The following is an 18,588-nucleotide window of genomic DNA, read 5'->3' as shown; positions in this document are numbered from 1 at the left end:
AAAAATTATGAAAAATTACAGTGAGGAGATTTGGCTAATGACTGATTCTGAATTGACAATTCATTTAGTAGTTGCTATTAGGCAGCTGTGATACAGGATTAGTGAATTGTACAGCATGCTTAATGTTTTCCTCATAGTAAAATTTAAAAGCAGCCCATAATCTAATGTTTGAATTTTGTGAGTATAAAGTAAATATAAAAGATTTTGGGAACTGTTCCCAGGAGTAATGAGTCAAGTATGAAATAAAAATCACTATTTCATTGCTTAAAAATATTCACAGCACTGGGAAAGTTTTGTCTCTATCTCTGTCTCTCTCTGCAATATAAATTCCTCAGTATTTTTTCATGTTTCTGAAATAAAATGGTTTTGAAGATATGTTTAAATTTCCTTTACAAAGTGATCATTTTGTATGTGTATTTGTATGTGTATTTGTATGAATGTATATAAATGTTTAAATAGCTATGGCAGGGGAGAAAATGCATTTTTTTAATAGCAGAAAGAATATTGGACCAGAAAGCAGAACTATGTTCTTATGATTTAGAACGATAAGTACTAACTCCTAGAACTATAGTTCAGCTCCTAAATCCTGTTTTCAAATTATACTTCTGATACTTATTAGTTGTGTGACCCTGGGAAGGTTATTTAACTTCTATAACCCTCAGACAATGCTAGAACTAACCTACTAAATCCCAGACTGGTTGTGATCTGTTTTGGTGGAACAAGTTCTCCCACCTGCAGTTTCTTCATAGCCAAATCATTCCATCGCCTGTCTTATAGTGTTGTCATTTAGCTCTCAATCCCACCCTGCATTTCTCTCTCTGACATACAGACACTATCCAGGAGTGGGGAACCAGTGGCCTCACTTGAGGACCTAGAGACCCACATGTGGCCTTGAGGTCTCAGGTTCCCCACCCCTGCCCTATACCCATATACTTAATGAAAAGGCACCCAACATAGAAAAAAATATGATCTTTAATCAGGGCAAGGAGTAAACAGCTCTACGTTGGCAGCTCTATTACAGGCCAGGCCATCTCAATAGATATAGTGTAGGAGACAGAGAGCTGCCTCTCCAAATAGCAAGATCTGAGTTCAGGTTCTATCTCTGACACATTGTGTGACCTTGTGCAAGTCATTTCACTGCTCAGTATTCTAAGGGTGATCAAAGGGTATCCTTAAGGATCCTTTGAGGGGAGGTCTGTTGGGTAAAAACTATTTTCATGATAACATTAAGATGTTATTTCCCTATCAAAATACCACCCCCCCCGCCCCCCACCTTTCCAACTACATATCTGTATGAGGCTGGATTTTCTTTATATAGTTCAACTAAAACAACATGTAGAAGCAGACATGAGAAACCAGCTAGCTGTCTTCTCTTAAGTCAACCATTAAAGAAGTTTCCATCTTAATATAGGAGTAATCCCTATTCCTATTCAGTATCATAACCTCACAACAGGCGTGGTATAGGGGGTGCTGACACTTCAAACAAACCGTAGATGTTTGTAGGCAAGGCTATAGAGAGATAAGGAGAGATGGTGGGTGTGTTATTTACGTGTGTGTGTGGGTGCGTGTGTGTGCATGCATGTATGTATGTTTGTGTGTAATAGTGAATTAAGAAAACGCTTATCTAAAATTGTTGGTGTTATTGGAAGCAATTATTTGTCAATTATTTGTCAGACAAAGGTTTGGACCAGTCCTAGGCAAAATTGTGAAGCACATCTTTTGTTTTGTTTTGTTTTCCTCTCAAGCTCTTATTCATTAAATCATAGAACATTGGAGTGGGAAAAGACTTTGAAAATCATTCTCCACAAAGTTGCCATATTGATGCACCTAAAGCATAGTGCTAACCGTGTTACTTGGCTGCTCAAGAAGCTTCAGGGGCTCCCTATCAGTTTTACAATAAAAAAATAAAAAGGATCACAGAATTATAATTGTAAAGAACCTCAAAGGTCATCTTATCCAACCACCTCATTTTACAAATGTGGGCACAGATACCCAGATAGGTGAAACAACTTGCCCAAATGGTAAGAACTGGCATCTGAACCAATGTCTTCTGACTCCAAATTGCTCATTCTTTCTGCTGCATCATTACTTCTTTATTTGGCCTCTAAATCCCTTTAAAATCTGCTTTCAAACTACCTTTCTAGGCTGATTTTGTGTGCATAACATTATCCTGCCGGCCTCTGCCATCTCCCCTTACTGCAGTGGTGTCTCTGTTCTTCTTAGCTTGCTTAAAATCTCAGCTCAAAGGCTTTTGCAGACACTTGTCACCTATGTAATCCTAGACAGATCACTTCTCAGCCTCCGTTTTTTCTATCTTTAAAATGACGATTATAAAAACATCTACCTCCCGAGGTTTTTGTGAAGATAATGTGAATTAATATGTAAAATGCTAAGGATAATAATATCTAGCATTATATAGCTCTTTAAGTTTTACAAAGCACTTTATAAATGTTATCTTATTTGGTCCTTACAACAATACTATGAGGTAGGTGTCATTATCTTCATTTTACTGATGAGGAAACTGATCAAATCAGTGATTTGCCCAGGGTCGCATATAGTAAGTGTCTAGGTGGGATTTGAACTCAGGTCTTTGAACTCTAGGCCCAGTGCTCTATCCATCGAACCACACCCACCAGCTGCTCTGCTTCAATTCGACTCCTTGAACATCCTGTTTTCCCCAGAATAAGCTCCTCACCAGAAGTCTCATTGTCATAGAGATTGCTTTAGCTTTGGTAATTCAATATCTACTCTATCCCCTCAGTTGCCTCTCCTCTCTGATGGAGGGCTGAAGGGCAGAACAAAAAACTCCTCCCAGAACTTCCCAATAGAGGACTCAGAATTCCAGCCAGCTCTTCATTTGACTCTATAGCTTTTCCCCATTAGATTGTAAACCGCAGGAGGGCAAGAACTATCTTTCTTCCTCTTATTTGTATCTCTATGGAGCTCACTAGAGTGTTTGGCACGTAGTAGGTGCTTAATAAATATTCCCTGATCATTGACTCTTGTTGTTGTTCCTGGATCTGAAGTAACTGTCAAAACAAAAGAGAGAAAAAAAAAAACCAAGAGAAATAATCTGGGATTTCACTCTCTATTCTTTAGTTTCTGGGCCTCAATTTCCTTCTCATCAGTGACTCAATTTTATTTTCTCTTCTTACTTGATTCATTTTCTTTATGTGTCTTAGATTTCTTTTGTTTTGGTATGTTTGCTCTTGTTAGTTTTCGGAGAATATACAGACTCTGAAGTGCGAATAAAGAGGGAAATCAGGAGAAAAAAGAGAACAAATTAAATCTAAAAGGGGAAAAGAGAAATCTTAAGCAAAGAGAAGGGATAAATTGAGAAAGTAGAAAAAAAAAGCTTTCTTTTTTAATAACAATTATTATAGCTAGCACTTAAATATCACTTTAGAGTTTTCAGAGTACTTTACATCAGTTACCTGATTTGATATTTATAACAATCCTGGGAAGGAGATTCTTTTATTATACCTGTCTTACAGATAAGGAAATGAGGGCCAAGAGAGGTTAAGTGACATGCCCAAGGTCACATAGCCAAACTAAGCAAGCCAGTGAGGCAGAGCTTAAATTCAGGCAGATCTTTCTGATTCCATGCCACCTCTCAAGAGTATCTGCTTTTACAGTCTTGGCTGTGACCTGATGCTACAAAAGAGTATATTTTATATCATGCTAAGAGCAAATGTTTTAATTGTTTATTTTATCTGAATTTAATGTCCTAGTAAACATTTTATAAGGCATACGGCATGTTATAAAAAGTGCTCCATTTGGAGTCAGCAGACCTACGTTTAAATCTTGGTTCTTCTGCTTAATATCTCTGTGACCATGGGCAATTCATTAAATCTCCGTGGGCCTCAGTTTCCTTTTCTATAAAATAAGGAGATTGGGCAAGATGACCTCTAAGAGCCCTCCCTCTCAGCTGTAAATCTGATGAACCTTGGGCAAAATGTCCATCAAATGCGACTTAGGCTATTTTGTCAGCATAAGCAATCACCGCTTAGAAAAATCACCAGTGTACTGAGGTTTCTTTGTCCTGGGGCTGGGGTAAAAAAAATAAAAACAAAAACACTAAAAAACCCCAAACAAACAAACCTTTTATACCCTCCCTCAAAAACTGCATAAGCTCTTAGGCCTCATTGCTCACCCTCCTTAAATGCTGATGAAAACAAAAGAAACCAGAAGCTTAAAGGAAAAAGGTAACTGTGACAAAAACAACAGAGGGTTTAGCTTTAGAAAGGAATTGCTTTTTGATAGCATTTCAAAGATGTTCTAAGGTCCCTTTACCCAGGTGTTTATAGAGTCACTGCGTTAACATGTGCCATACACATATGTGTTATGTATATATGTATACATACGTATACACACATATATATTCATAACTATTTTGTAGGCACTGTTCCAGATACCCAATCCACTACTAACACTAACCAGAGTTGAACACAATCACCAAGGGGGTAGAAAATAGATACCCCTCCCCTTCTTTTTCACTAGTGATTAACATACTCAACTTTACCTCATTGTATTAGCAATTCTGATGGTTTCTAGACTTGGGACAATCTGAATATAAATTTGGCTTTTAGAACAACAATTCATAGGCCTTTTCTGAATTGTTTTTCATCTGGAGCTAAATGGGCACCTCTTTGGAGAGGTCTGCCAGGAGCTGGAATTTCTGGCTGGCAAGTAGAAAAACTACCGAATGATTTTTCCATTGATTCATGTTCCCTTTTCAGTTTACAGTAAGGACAAAAGATCCCCCCACCTTTCTCTGGTTGTAAACAAAGATAATTTTTGTTACTCACCTTAAAATCTAAATGGACAAGTTTTGTTCTGTTCCTTTTTTTTTTATTGTACGTGTTTGAAAATTATTTCCAGGTGTGCTGTGTATTTAAATAAATAAATTAGGTGTATGTCAATAGATAGGTAAATACTTTAAGTTTGTAACCTAAATAATAGATATCTATACCTATATCTAATCTTATCTGTATCTACCTTTGTCAAAAGATACTTTTACTTACCAAGTTCTTTGAATGTTAAAAACAAAACTCTTAAAATAAATGAATCAACATGGGACCTGCTTTTTTTTTTTCTTTTGTATTTATCATAAATATCCTGGTTGTATTTCAGAGCTCTGGGATTTAAATAGGACATCAATCTTTCATAGTCCTTTTGGATTTCTCGACCTCCATGTGATGTTGCTGGATGAATATCAAGAACGACTGTTTGTGGGAGGCAGGGATCTGGTGTATTCCCTCAACCTGGATCGAGTCAGTGAAGGCTATAGAGAGGTATGACAATATCAAGCTCTATCTTTAGAAAAAATTGCATGAGTTTATTGTGTATTCTATTCAGGTAGCTAGGAGGTTGTTGTTTTGTTTGTCCTTTGTTTTCGAAGAAGACCATGGCATCAGGGAAATGATATGACTTGCAGTTGACTTTGATTTGAGTGAGGGAATGCTGTGCAATGTCATCAGCCTCATTTTCTCCTCCAGAGCCATCTGGGTCCAGTGGCCTGATATTCAGTAGGAAGGAAGGAAGGAAGGGAGGAAAGGAAATCTAGCCAGTAAACCCCAAGTTAAGTGGGCAGCTTCTGACCAAGCTAGGTGGTACAGTGGATAGAATGCTGGATTTGGAGCCAGGAAGAACTGAGTTCTCATCTAGCCTCAGACAGTTACTAGCTATGTGGCCCTGAGCAAGTCACTTAACCTGTTTGCCTTAGTTTCCTCATCTGTAAAATAAGGATAATAACACCTCCCTTCCAGTGTTGTTGTAAGGATCAAATGAGATATTTCTTCTTGTAATAGATAAATAGCAATTTATTTCTTCTAATTGCATATAAAGATAGTTTTCAGCATTCATTTTTATAAGATTTTGAGTTTCAAATTTTTCTCCCTCCCCCCTCCTCAAGACAGCAAGCAATCTGATATAGGTTATACATGTCCAGTAATGTTAAACATATTTCCACATTAGTCATGTTGTGAAAGAAAAATTAGAAAAAAAAGGGAAAAACCATGAGAAAGAAAAGGAATAAAAAACAAGAAAAATTGAAAATAGTATGCTTCAATCTGCATTTAGACTCCCTAATTCTTTTTCTGGATATGGATAGCATTTTCTGTCATGTGTCTATCGAAATTGTCTTGAATCATGTATTGCTGAGAAGAGCTAAGTCAATCACAGTTGATCATGGCATGGTGTTCCTGTTACTGTGTACAATGTTTTCCTGGTTCTGCTCACTTCACTCAGCATCAGTTCATCTGTTTCTTTTCAGGTTTTTCTGAAATCCACCTGCTTAACATTTCTTATAGCACGATAGTATTCCATTACATTCATATACTACAACTTGTTCAGCCATTCCCCAGTTGATGGGCATTCTCTCTTTTTCCAGTTCTTTGCCACCACAAAAAGAGCTGCTGTAAATATTTTTGTACATACAGGTCCTTTTCCCTTTTTATGATCCAAATGAAATACTTCTAAAGTACTTTGCAAACATTAAAGAACTATAGTTATGCTAACTTATTATTATTCTTTTATCATCTTTATGCTATTTGAGAAATAATTATTTTTATGAAATAAACTTTTATCCAACAATACTCAACATTTAAGATGATGTTGGAAAACATCTCAAATGCATTTTCAGCAATTCCTGGTCCCATCTGTATTCCCAGCAGGATTCTAACTCCTGCATTTGGCATTCTCTTTGTATGACATCCCTCCTTATTACCACACCCTCTGTCCTGAGACTTACGTGTAGAACATGTTGAATTATTATTAGCCTCACTGGATTTTTTCAACGTCAATAGCTGGTTTAATGACGTCTAAAGAAATGTGGACATGTGACCTTAGCATTAACCTTCTAGCAATGCCTGACTTATATTAGTTGGGCTCTGGATGGACTTGGAAGAGTTGAATCCTGAATCAAAATTGGTAAAGGACTGAGGGAACTGACATAATGAAATACAACAGTTTTTTAAGAAAGACTGTACAGTCAGAAAAATGTTGTTTTTTAAAAAATATTTATTTAAATTTTAATTTATGAAATAAAATAAATGCTTTCATAATATATTAAAAATGATTGCCATTAAAACCACAGACCTGTTATATACAACTTGCTATTCCTTTTAAATATATAATAAAGTTATTATGTATATTTCTTTTTTATCTTTTTTTCTGTCCGCCCTGCCCTAGAGATGGCTACTATTAGACACAACTATGTATATGTGTGTGTATATGTATGTGTTTGTATATATAATATGTATATATAAACACATACACACATATATATATGCGTAAAATCATTCTATATATACTTCTATTCATCAGTTCTTTCTCCAGATGCAGATAGTATCTTCCTTCCTATGTCCTTTGTAGTTAATTTGGGTATTTATAGGAGTCAAAAATCATTTGTTCACTCAAAGTTGTTCTTAAATCAATATTGTTGTTTGTATGTAATATTTTCTTGGTTTTGCTCATTTTGTTCTTCTTTATTTCAGTAAGTCTCTCCATGTTTTTCTAAGATCATTGAGCTGATCCTTTCTTATAGCACAGTAGTATTCCATTACAATCATGCACCACAACTAATAGATTATATCTACACTTACAGACTGTAGAACTGAACTGAAAATCTTGAAAATTTATGCCACACTTTCTTATGCAATATGGAGATAACTTGAAACTGAATTTTCTTTCAGTTATATGTTGCATCCTCATCTATAATAGCTTCCTTTTTTTTTTTAGCATTGCCAGTCTCTCTCCCTCAGTAGCTATCCTGATTGTTGAAGGGGTTAAAATTCATCTAACCTGTCATATCTATTTAACTGCAGACATCATCATATCCTGTTCAGTCATTTTCCACAAAACTGGGCTCTATCCAATGTAGCCATGTTAATATCTTTCCTACTCCTGTCTTCTTTCTCTCCCCATCTACTTTTTACCTCTTGCTCCATGAACAATAATCATTTTAATGATACCATTGGGAGAATTTTTTTTTAAAATATTACGAATAATAGCCCTATGGCTCCATTTACAATCCCTGCAACTCACTGGACCAAAACCACTTTCTTGACCCTACTCCTTTATGCATGTTCTATCATCTTATTAGAATGTAAACTACTTGAATTTGGTGATGCTGCTTTGTTTTTATATTTTTATCCTATTTTTATATTTTTATCCTAGCATCTAGTAGAATGCCTGTCGTATAGTCAACACTTTTTTTTAATTCATGAATTGACTTCTTCCCTCAAACATGCTCAGATCTCTTATCATTAAAGAAAAAAAAAACCCACTCTTAGAAACTTGCTGCTCATTATAGTTAAAACCCAGACTCTTCTTTTCCCCACCAAGTTGCTTGCATGTTCTATGGATATTTCTTCCTATCCATTCCCTTTCTAGTACCTGCAATCATGTTTCCACTTCCACTTATCAAATGAAGCTGCTTTCTAAAGATATTTATGAATCCCTCATAGCCTAGTTCAATTGCTTTTGGACCATCTTCTTTCTCTTTGATCTCTCTGAGAAACTTAATACTGTTGACCACCCATCCTTGAAATTACATCTTTCTCTCTCTCTCTCTCTCTCTCTCTCTCTCTCTCTCTCTCTCTCTCTCTCTCTCTCTCTTTCCCCTAGTTCCCTCCTAGGTCTCCCTCTTCTACTTTTTTTAGATTGCCTTCTTTCTCTGAGATTCATTCTTTTCACAATTAATTGTGAATCTTTCCAAGAACTCTCCTTCATTCCTCTGCTTGTCACTTTTTACACTTCGACTTCGGTCGATTTATCCACTATTATGATTTCAGCCACTCTGCTCTATGTTAATGCCTCCCATATCAACATTTCTAACCTGAACTCTTACCTCTGCCCCATCACATATTTTAAAAATTATTTCCTGTATATCTCAATTTGAAAGTTTATTGCTGCTACATACTAAACATGTTTAAAATGGAACTTAGCAACTCCCCACTGGCACCCCTTTCCAACTATTATAATTTGTGTCACTGATATCATAATTCCCCTAAAATCATTGAATCTCTGAATTAGAAGAAACCTCAGAAACTACCTAGTTCAGCCTAACTATGATCATGAATTTTCTCTATGACATCCTTGATAGTCATCAAGAATTTCCTAGTCAGGAAACATACTACCTCCTGTCAAAATTCCTCACTTTCCCCTACCAATAGAATATAGACTCTTTTGGGGCACGGACTATGCCATTTTTAAACCTTTGTATCTCCCATATATACCATAGAGTCTTGCCCATAGTAGGTGCTGAATAGAATTGAAAAACATTATATGTTGTTGAGGGAATATAGTTTGTTTGCTTAAAAAGAAAATTTTGACATGTATCAAATGTTCTACTTCTTGATAACTTGACTCATTTCCAGCAATAAACTGGGGATTTCTAGTTGAGTCCTTTTCTTCCCTATGCAAATTAGGAAGCTCATAAAAGTTTGTATTTTTATCTTAGATAATGAGAAACATGACTTCTGTAAACAGCTTTCTTGCAAAATTATCTGAGTTACCAGAGTATAATGTGAGAATTCTTTGAACTATAGATATAATTTATTCAGAAGAATGTACATGAAGTTGTTCTTCAGCTTCATTACTTAAATGGACCTATGATTTCATTAATAGAAATATTCTTTTAATTTGTGCAAATAGCATCCCATTGGAACCTCATCTTATATGATCTTTGTTCATAATTTCTTATAGAGCCTCCTGAGAACATATGTCCAATGTGCTAAAATCCTGTCTCTTGGTCTTTTAATGGTGTCGTGGGCAGCCTTCACTCTTTAACATATTTCATATCTATCATTATTCAAGCCTCTTTCTTTTAATAATGAATCATAACTTTCAAGTTTCAATCAAAATGTTTGAAAATTGTTGTGAATAGAAAACATTTTTCTGTATGCTTCTTTTATTATAATTGTTTTTATACCTTTCATAATTTCAGAAAAGTTTCCACAAAGGGCTGTGAAATTGTATTAAGTTATTGGAGCAAGATCAGATTCCCTAAAAGGTCACCAGGTTCCCAACTGGTTTTCTTTATATTCTTCAAGCAAATTCCTTTCTGTTTCATAACTGGGAGAATTTGTCTTGGCTTTAAATCTGAACAACATGAAGTTAATCTGTGTGCATGCATAAAATTAATTAGTCCTAAGTGTTTTTACAGTGAATTGAGTGATTTATAGAAAATGTAAGTAAATTGAGCATAGTAAGAACACTCTTGAGAAAGATAGCAAAATAGCTTGAATGGCTTTAAAATACATGTAGATTTCAAAGGGTAAATATGACTGAAAATGAAGTATGCCTAACTCACCTAGTGATTGTTCTGAAGAGTATCTATTATAGACTTTTACTCTGTTGTGAGAAATGGATATCCTTCAACCTATCCTTGAAACAAAACAAAAATTAAATAGAACACCGTCCTTGGCTTTCAATATATTTAAAGAATGGGATATGACTGCCTATTGAATTAAGGGTTTTACTTTTTTTCTCAAAATCATTGCATAAATAAATGGCCTTTTCAAAGGTCACTTACTAAAAAGGATTACAACAAATGAGATAGACAATGGGGAGAAAAATGAATGAATGTATTATAAATAGTAAATATGTATATACATGGTGGCTGAACCTGTGATGTCATCAGGCTATGGAACACCCACTGCAGAAACCCTTCCATTGATGGAGACTGGCAACTGACTTGTCATTAATACCCATTAAGCATATCCTATGGCACTAAGATATTAAGTGCCTTGCTCATGACAATAGTACTGCTAGGATGTGTCAGAGGCAGAATCTGAACCCAGATCTTCCTGATTTTAAGGCTGGCTCTCTACCCACTACACTAGACTATTTTGAATCTCAAAAAAAATGTGATCAGATTACATGATGCTACAAATTCTGTTTCTGTGCCTTCTCACAGCCTTGCCCATCCATGTATTATACTCGCTCTTCCTGTCTACCTCATAGAATATCTTCCCTTCCTTCAGAGCTAGGCTTGTGCTATCTCCTACTGGAAATTTATCATGATTCCACTAATTGCTATTAGTGCTTACTCCAGAAATTACTTTGCACATACATTTTATTTAGTTTACTAGATATTATTCTGTCCCCCAAAAGAATGTAGGCTTCTTGAGGGCAGAGACTGTTTAATTCTTGTCTTTGTATCTCTAAGACATAGTGCAATACCTGGCACACAGAAGGCACTTAAAATGAATTTTAAATTGAATTGAGTTGAATCAGAATCAAAAAGTGATGTATCAGATCCTGATTGAAACCTTTTCCTGAAATCTTTGACGGCTTTGTTTTCTGGATTGTTTTTTATCATCATCTCTTTTAAAGCTTCCTCCTCTCTCACATCCTTGTCTTCTTCAGCTTTACTATGGAAGGCAATGGATATGGTGAATTTTGTTTTTGTTTTTATTTCTTGCTATGAAAGATGGTATTTTAATGTTCCCTCCCAAGTCATAGAGGTAAAAAGAAAAGCATTTGCGTTCATGGTATAATAAAAGACACAGAGAAATTCTTCCAACAAGATAATGACCTTCCTCTATGGAGGATTTTTATACTATGATCAAGAATCACATAGGAGGAGAAGACATGGATAAGTTTTGATAGAATGGAGTACCCATATTGAAGAGATCATCAATATCCACTAAATTACTGAAATATAAGTATGAAAGAAAATGTTGTATGGATAGCACCATTGTTTGCTGCACACAGCTTCTCTGATTTCCTCCCCCAAGCAACCTGACTGGCCTCAGCCTCAGTGACACAGATTTTAGGACTGGGACTATAAATGATCTAAGCCATATGCACTCCAGGCCTTTCACATTCAGTGGATCCTGAGAACATGGAAGCATCCATACCAGATGCCTTTCCAGATGGAGGGCGGGAGGTATATCCAGAGAAGTTAGTGCCACTGAATCCTTGCTCTATGTCTTTTCTGTGTTAGAACAAATTAAACCTGCCTTGTTCAATGAGTCACATAATGCCATCTCAGTCTAAACTAAGGGGACATTTGGGGTTAGAGACACATTTACAATGGGATATAATACAATTAGCGTTAGAAATGAAATCAAAATTTTGACTTCCCAGTCCAACTCATCTGTTTTCTAACTTTGGGACCTTGAGCGTCATCCACTTAGCCTAAATTTCCTCATCTGTAAAATGGGGATAATGATACTTGTATTATCTATCTCATGTATGGAATGTGATAAAAAAAAATGTAAAGGCCTCCATAATGTACTTTCTCTATTAACCAAGACTGGCCCTTATTCCTTCTATATTACAGTCTATTTCTACAGTGAGGGTAAGGGGGACAGCAGGTCTTTCTTTGAGGATGAAAAAGGAATAGCCAATATTCCTCTTCTTTTCCATAGTTCCCAACTATAAAACTTTTCGTCACACCTACTTTCAAGAGGTGCCTGGTTACAGCACCCAGATTTTGTTTCCTGGAAACAGGATAGTCCCACTCAAATTTCATCCACTCTGGGAATTCTTTTTTAATACTGGAGTGTTGCTTATAAAAATAGATTTGTAAAATGTTCACAGTATATCTGAAAATTCAGTGAAACTATAATCTGGGGGTAGAGCTTAACCATATGGAACTGATGGCACCATTTTAAAGAAGAGATATACTTCTTAATAGTAATTGATTATATTTACAAAACCCCTTTGATCCTCACAACAATCTGTGAAGTAGGCACTGTAAGTAGTAATTTGTTGTTGTTGTTGAAGTCATTTTCAATTATGTCTGACTTTTTGTGGCCCCATTTGAGGTTTTCTTGGCAAAGATACTAGAGTGGTTTGTCACTTCCTTCTCTAGTTCATTTTACAGATGAGGAACCCAAGGCAAACAGGGTTAGGTGACTTGCCCAGGGTCACACACCTAGTAAGTGTCTGAGGTTGGGTTTGAACTCAGGAAGATGAGTCTTCGTGACTTCAGGTCCAGCATCCACTGCATCACCTACCTGCCTATTAAGTATTAATACAGATAAAGAAACAGGTTCTGAGAGCTTAAAAGACTTGCCCAATTGCACACAGTTAAAATTTCATTATTTGTAGTTAAGCCCAGAATTTTTTTAAAATTCTGAATCTAATTTTCATTTCATTTCATCACATTTTATAAACATCTCAAAGAGAACACTGGAATTATCCATCTGAAGAATATCTATTTGCAAATGACTGAAGATCATTAATTATAAGCAAGTTAGGCACTATTCTAGATGACCTTCAAGTTGTTTTCCGGAACAACTGTGACAACTCACAAGCTGTACCACTCTTAGCAGCTACTTTTCAGGTTGTGAGGTGAATCTTCAGAATTATTTTCTTTTGCTTTTCTTTTATTACTGGATTAGGGTCTGTTTTCATATGGTCCCTGACAGTTTGTAATTCATCTTTTGACAACTGGAAAATGATTAGCTTGCATTTTAATACGCAAGTGTCAAGCAGTCTAGGATCATCTCTCAATCAAAAATCATTTTGGGAGAGAGGAACCATTTTATCATAGTATTTTAAGTACAAATATCTATATCAAATAGTACTTTCATATCTTTCACATACCAATATAAATATGTGCATATAAAATATTTGAAGATATACCAAATTCACTGTTACTTCTCTGACTTGCTAATTAAAGTCAGCAAGTGTATCAGTAATATGTGTATGTGGAGGGAGTATACACACACATTAGAAAACTGAACAAGGGGCAAAAAATGTTTTTAGGTTTCAGAAATGTAATGATGATTCAGCAAACGAAGCTGGGGAAGAGAAATTATACAAATGGGAACATAATGAAGGGATAGCAAGAGGATTGTGGAAGCCAAATGACAAGAAAAAAATCCAGGAGGAGGGAGAGCTAAAGTTATAGAGATGTTAACAAGGAGGTCTGAGAAAAGATAAATATAATAGTTAAGAAACACTGCTAAATTTGAGGTCAGTTTCTCTTGGGTGACAGAATGGGAAGCTGGATATATCGCAAAGGAGCCAGAAGTCAGTGAAATGGGGACAAATTGGAGGTAATAAGAATGTACCAGCTTTTGTTTGTGTGTTTTGTTTTTCCTGAGGACTTTGCTATGAAACAGAGGGAAGATAAAGTAGTGGCCTGAGAAAACAGCATGGTCAAGTGAGATTTGCTCAAGAAGTAGGAAGACCTAGGTATCTTTGAATCCAGCAGAAAATTGAAGCTTAGTGGGATAGAGAAAGAGAGAAGGGAGGGAGAGAGAGGGAGAGAGAGAGAGAGAGACAGAGAGACAGACAGACAGAGAAAGAGAGAATATAAAAACATGAATGAATGAAAGGACTGGAGGAGATCAAGTGCACAGGATTTTGACTTTCATTAGGAGATGAGAAGCCTTCTCATCAGAATAGAGCAAAGGAGAAGAGAATGATAGTTAATTTAGAAGATTTTCAAGACTGGAGCAAGCAGCAATGGAGCACAAAGGATAGATTCTATTGTATTTCTTTATCTATTTCTTTTCTATTTGTGTTTTTGTTTTGAATAAATTAAAGGAGAGATCATCAAGGAGAAAGTTATAATCCCTTCTGAAAATGTTCAGGGCTTTTAAATACAGTTTAAAATATTGTACATAAGTTTGTTTTTATTATCTTAGTCCTCCCTTATCTGTGGGGATATGTTCCAAGAGTAATATTGGAGGCTTGAAACTAAAGATAGGACAGAACCCTATACAGTCATTTCTTGTTTTCTATAAATTAACATTCTGAAAATTTAACTCTACATTAAAAATTCCAAAAGAAAAATATAATTCAAAAAAAATTAACTTTACAGTACAGTACTGTATGCTCTTTCCAAGCTCCTGCTCTTCCTCTCAAACTCCTCAGCCTCCCTCCATGAGCTATCCCCAAAACAAAACAAAACAGAAAGCCTCTTGAAGTATAAGCAGAAGGTTGGATACACAGAGAGACTGTTACCATCTCAGAATCTGGGGCTTGGTTTGAGACCAACTGCATGAAGAGAGGAGATCTTTGCCTTGCTCTGCCCACTCTCCCCTGTGTCTGCCCTTCTTGGGTACCTCCTGTCTGTCCCCAGTCCCCCCATGTATCCTTGAACTGTGCGTTGGCCTCCTCCATTCATGGTTGCTTGGCCCCCTTCCTGCCTCCCTCATTTCCTTGGAATTAGAGGAAACCACTGGAAAGCAAAACCTCAGATAAAGAGGAGATATATTTTCCTCAATAAATTTAATTTTGTGTATTATCTTTCCAGGCTCTTCTTGTATTTTTTCCTTCCTAGAAGGAATAAAAAGGGAGGAGGAGAGAACTAGAAAAAAAGAAAAACTACTTCCTGACCGTCATCTCTATTTCATTTTTGATACATTTAAAATGCAATTGAATTATATGGTGATCTTCAATTCATTTCCTTTTTTTCTTTCCCCTACTTCACTCTTATTGGTATAAAAAATCAGAGGTGATATTCCAGGTAGGAATCCAAACAGCATTCCACTGCACCTTTGGGAAAAATTCTGTTTTTAGGCTAAACTAACTGGAATAGTGTGGTAAAACGTGCTTCATAAAATGACTCCTGCACATGTATTGGAATGCTTAGACCAGACAGTCTTAAGCTGGCCTCCACTGGGCTCGATGACCTCTTGGATCCCTTTAGGATCAAGATCTAGAAGCCCATTTTGATTGCTTCATTCAAGATGATTTAAGAAGGCAGACAATGAGCTTCATGAAACTGCTTCCCAAATCCTCGGGTATATTTGTATAGTCCGGCCATACCTTCTTGCACAGCCTTGGCGTCAAGAATGACATTGCTCTCTTCACCACTTTTCCTGTCAAAGGCTCTCTTAAATGCTCAATCTTCCTTTCATTGAGGAGCATGACTTCATTTACATTGCTAGGTGTATGCCTACCAGTGATTTTTTCTCACCAGCAACAAGCCCACACAGTAGCTAGTGAGTATTAAGGGCTTGATCATCTGTTAAGTTGAATTGAATCACCATGTCACCACTGGGGCAGGCAAGTAAAATACACATTGTGGGGGGCAGTACTGGATACATATGTATCATCCATCCATACAAAGAAACATATAAACCCAATGGCCCAAGAATTAGAATTAAAATAGTAAAATTAGGAGGTGTAGCTTGGATAGGGCTAAGCAAGTCCTCAGTGACGTAACTTGAATTATTAAGTGCCTGTGCCACTTGCTCACTATTAAGGAGCTCACTTTCCTCTATCTGAAAGGGGAGGGGGGGATGATGGGTGTTAGTAAGAGTGATAGTTATATACAGGTTTTGCCTGAAATCATACATATTGATTTATGGGGAGTATTTCAAGTGCCCCAACAATAAACTGGACCTGTTTGGTGGCCACATATGTAATGATAACAACTCATCATTAATAGTGCTTTAGATCTCATAAAGTGCTGCATGATAGAACAGTCTTTAATCTTCTATACAGGTCCAACTCTATAAAGTCTTTGCTCCTTCTGAGTATCTACACTGGACAAGGGTTGTAAAATTCTTGTTTTCCTAATGCTTTAAGAGGAAAAGGAACCCATATATTTGTTCAAGCTTATTTGAATATTTTTAATAACAATTTTTCTATTCATTTCCCTCAGACTTTATTTCTATTTCCTTTCTAAAATTCTGATTCCAAAAAAGCAATCCAGTTCAATTAAAAAAAACTTATTTCTCATCTATTATGTCTATAATGTCATACTGTTCATATTCAGATAAGGGCATACACGGTAATTGTAGAAATCTTTTGTTGACAATTTTATTTTATACTTCCCTTAATTATTCAGCTTAATGATCTCATAAAGGTTATACAACCCTACATAGTTTAGAGGTGAGATTAATTTTATGTTGAATGTGGGAAAAGGCATTAAGGATATAATTTGCATATAGATGTCAGATAGTAAATTACATTAATACAGCAGTAACTGTTCATATAAAAGCTCATGCATTGGGCCAGTACAGTTTGTGTAGTTTGTGTTGTTCTAATGCGCTAGTGCAAGTGCTCTGGAGAATTTCTCATCGAAATATAAGTCTTGCCAAAGTGCCAAAAGACTGTAATTCTGGCACATGACCAGTTTGAGAAATTATGACTATAGTCATCATAAATAAGTTTAAAAGCCTAAACACCAAGACAACGAACATGTGGCAGGTTAAAGGGTACCATTTATGGCCAATTAGTACCTGACTTTTAATGTTTTGCAAACAAAGTCCATTTTATTGCCTTTAAACAATATTTGCCCACGAGGCAGGCGAGTAAAATACACATTGTGGGAGGCAGTACTGGATGCATATGTATCATCCATCCATACAAAGAAACATATAAACCCAATGGCCCAAGAATTAGAATTAAAATAGTAAAATTAGGAGGTATAACTTGGATAGAATTATACTGTGGAATGGCTCACTTAAAATATATTGCATTAATCTTGGCTGAAATTAAATATGCCATTTTATGGGGAAAATTATTGAAATGATCCTTTTCATTTAGGCAATAAAATCTGTTCGTCGTTGTCATTTTGTTCCTGCCTGCTTACACTTCTGTTGGGTGTCATAATAACATCTTATAATAATAAGCTGTAATAATCTTAATTTTGCTGTCATTATGAGACCCAATGGGGTGCCCAGGAAAAATGACTATGTTTTTTTTAATTTTGTTTTTATTCTTTAGTCCCAGACATAGGTTATGAAAGGCTAGAGCATAGTCTCTTAATCAGCACAAGCGTGATTACAGAAATATTAAAGACAGTATCATCATGTAATTGGATGTATTTGACCTTTTACTTTTTATTCCCTTTGTTGAATAGAGAATTTTGAAGTACCACCATACCCTTTTGTTACATTTTAACAATGTTTTATGTGGAACAAACAGTTTCATTTCATGAGGTTTTATTGTTATTAAACTGTGGAGCAGAACCAAAAAGGCTTATTCTGACTGCCAAAAGAAATGAGGAAAATCATCTTCCTTACTAACTTGGCAGAACATGTACACATTCTGGCTTCAAAATACACCCCTCTGTTTCCATTGTGGTCTTTTTTATGCCTTTTTTTTCACACTGGTGATGAAATGAAGGGTGCAATCTTTAGCCTTGTCGACATTTTAAAAATTCCCTCAGCCAAACCTGATCTCCTTTTCATTGACAGTAAAGCCCAAGGTTTACATTGAACTTCATTGTATGTTTTCTCCCTTTGGTTACTCCACAAGTGCTAGGAGTCTCTGCGGATGACTTTCCTACCTTCATACCTTTGATAACGTCATTTTTTCTCTCTCCTCTCTCCCTCTGGAATCCTAGCCATCATATATTCTCAGGAACCTAACAGACTGAAGTAATCCTTTCTCTTCTCTGAGCTCAGAGACTATTCATTATCTAGAAAATAGGAACATTGGGCATATAGGAACATAAGCACACAGGAACATAGATTCAGATTTAGAGGAGAGCTTAGGGTTCATTTAGTTCAACACCTTCATTTCGTTTAAAAAAATTGGAGTTTATAATAGAATCATAGGACCATAAGATTTAGAGTAGAAAGGAACCTTAGAAATTTCCCAGCTACCTTAACCCCATCACTTTACAGATGAGAGACTGAATTCTATGAAGTTTGAGGGACTTGT

General features: G+C 35.9%; 1 protein-coding gene across 1 annotated transcript in view; it reads left to right on the top strand.

Moving 5' to 3' along the window:
- SEMA3E (semaphorin 3E) overlaps window positions 1–18,588 on the top strand; it is a 354,392-nt gene that overhangs the window by 207,746 nt on the left and 128,058 nt on the right. The window contains exon 2 of the mRNA XM_036760437.1: window positions 5,134–5,294. Within this exon, the coding sequence (XP_036616332.1) occupies window positions 5,134–5,294 (161 nt within the window). The remainder of the gene's footprint in view (window positions 1–5,133; window positions 5,295–18,588) is intronic.

Source organism: Trichosurus vulpecula, chromosome 5, assembly GCF_011100635.1.
Source record: "Trichosurus vulpecula isolate mTriVul1 chromosome 5, mTriVul1.pri, whole genome shotgun sequence".
NCBI lineage: Eukaryota > Metazoa > Chordata > Mammalia > Diprotodontia > Phalangeridae > Trichosurus > Trichosurus vulpecula.
Note: the sequence above shows the minus strand (reverse complement) of the source record. Positions and strands in the feature narration are given on the sequence as shown.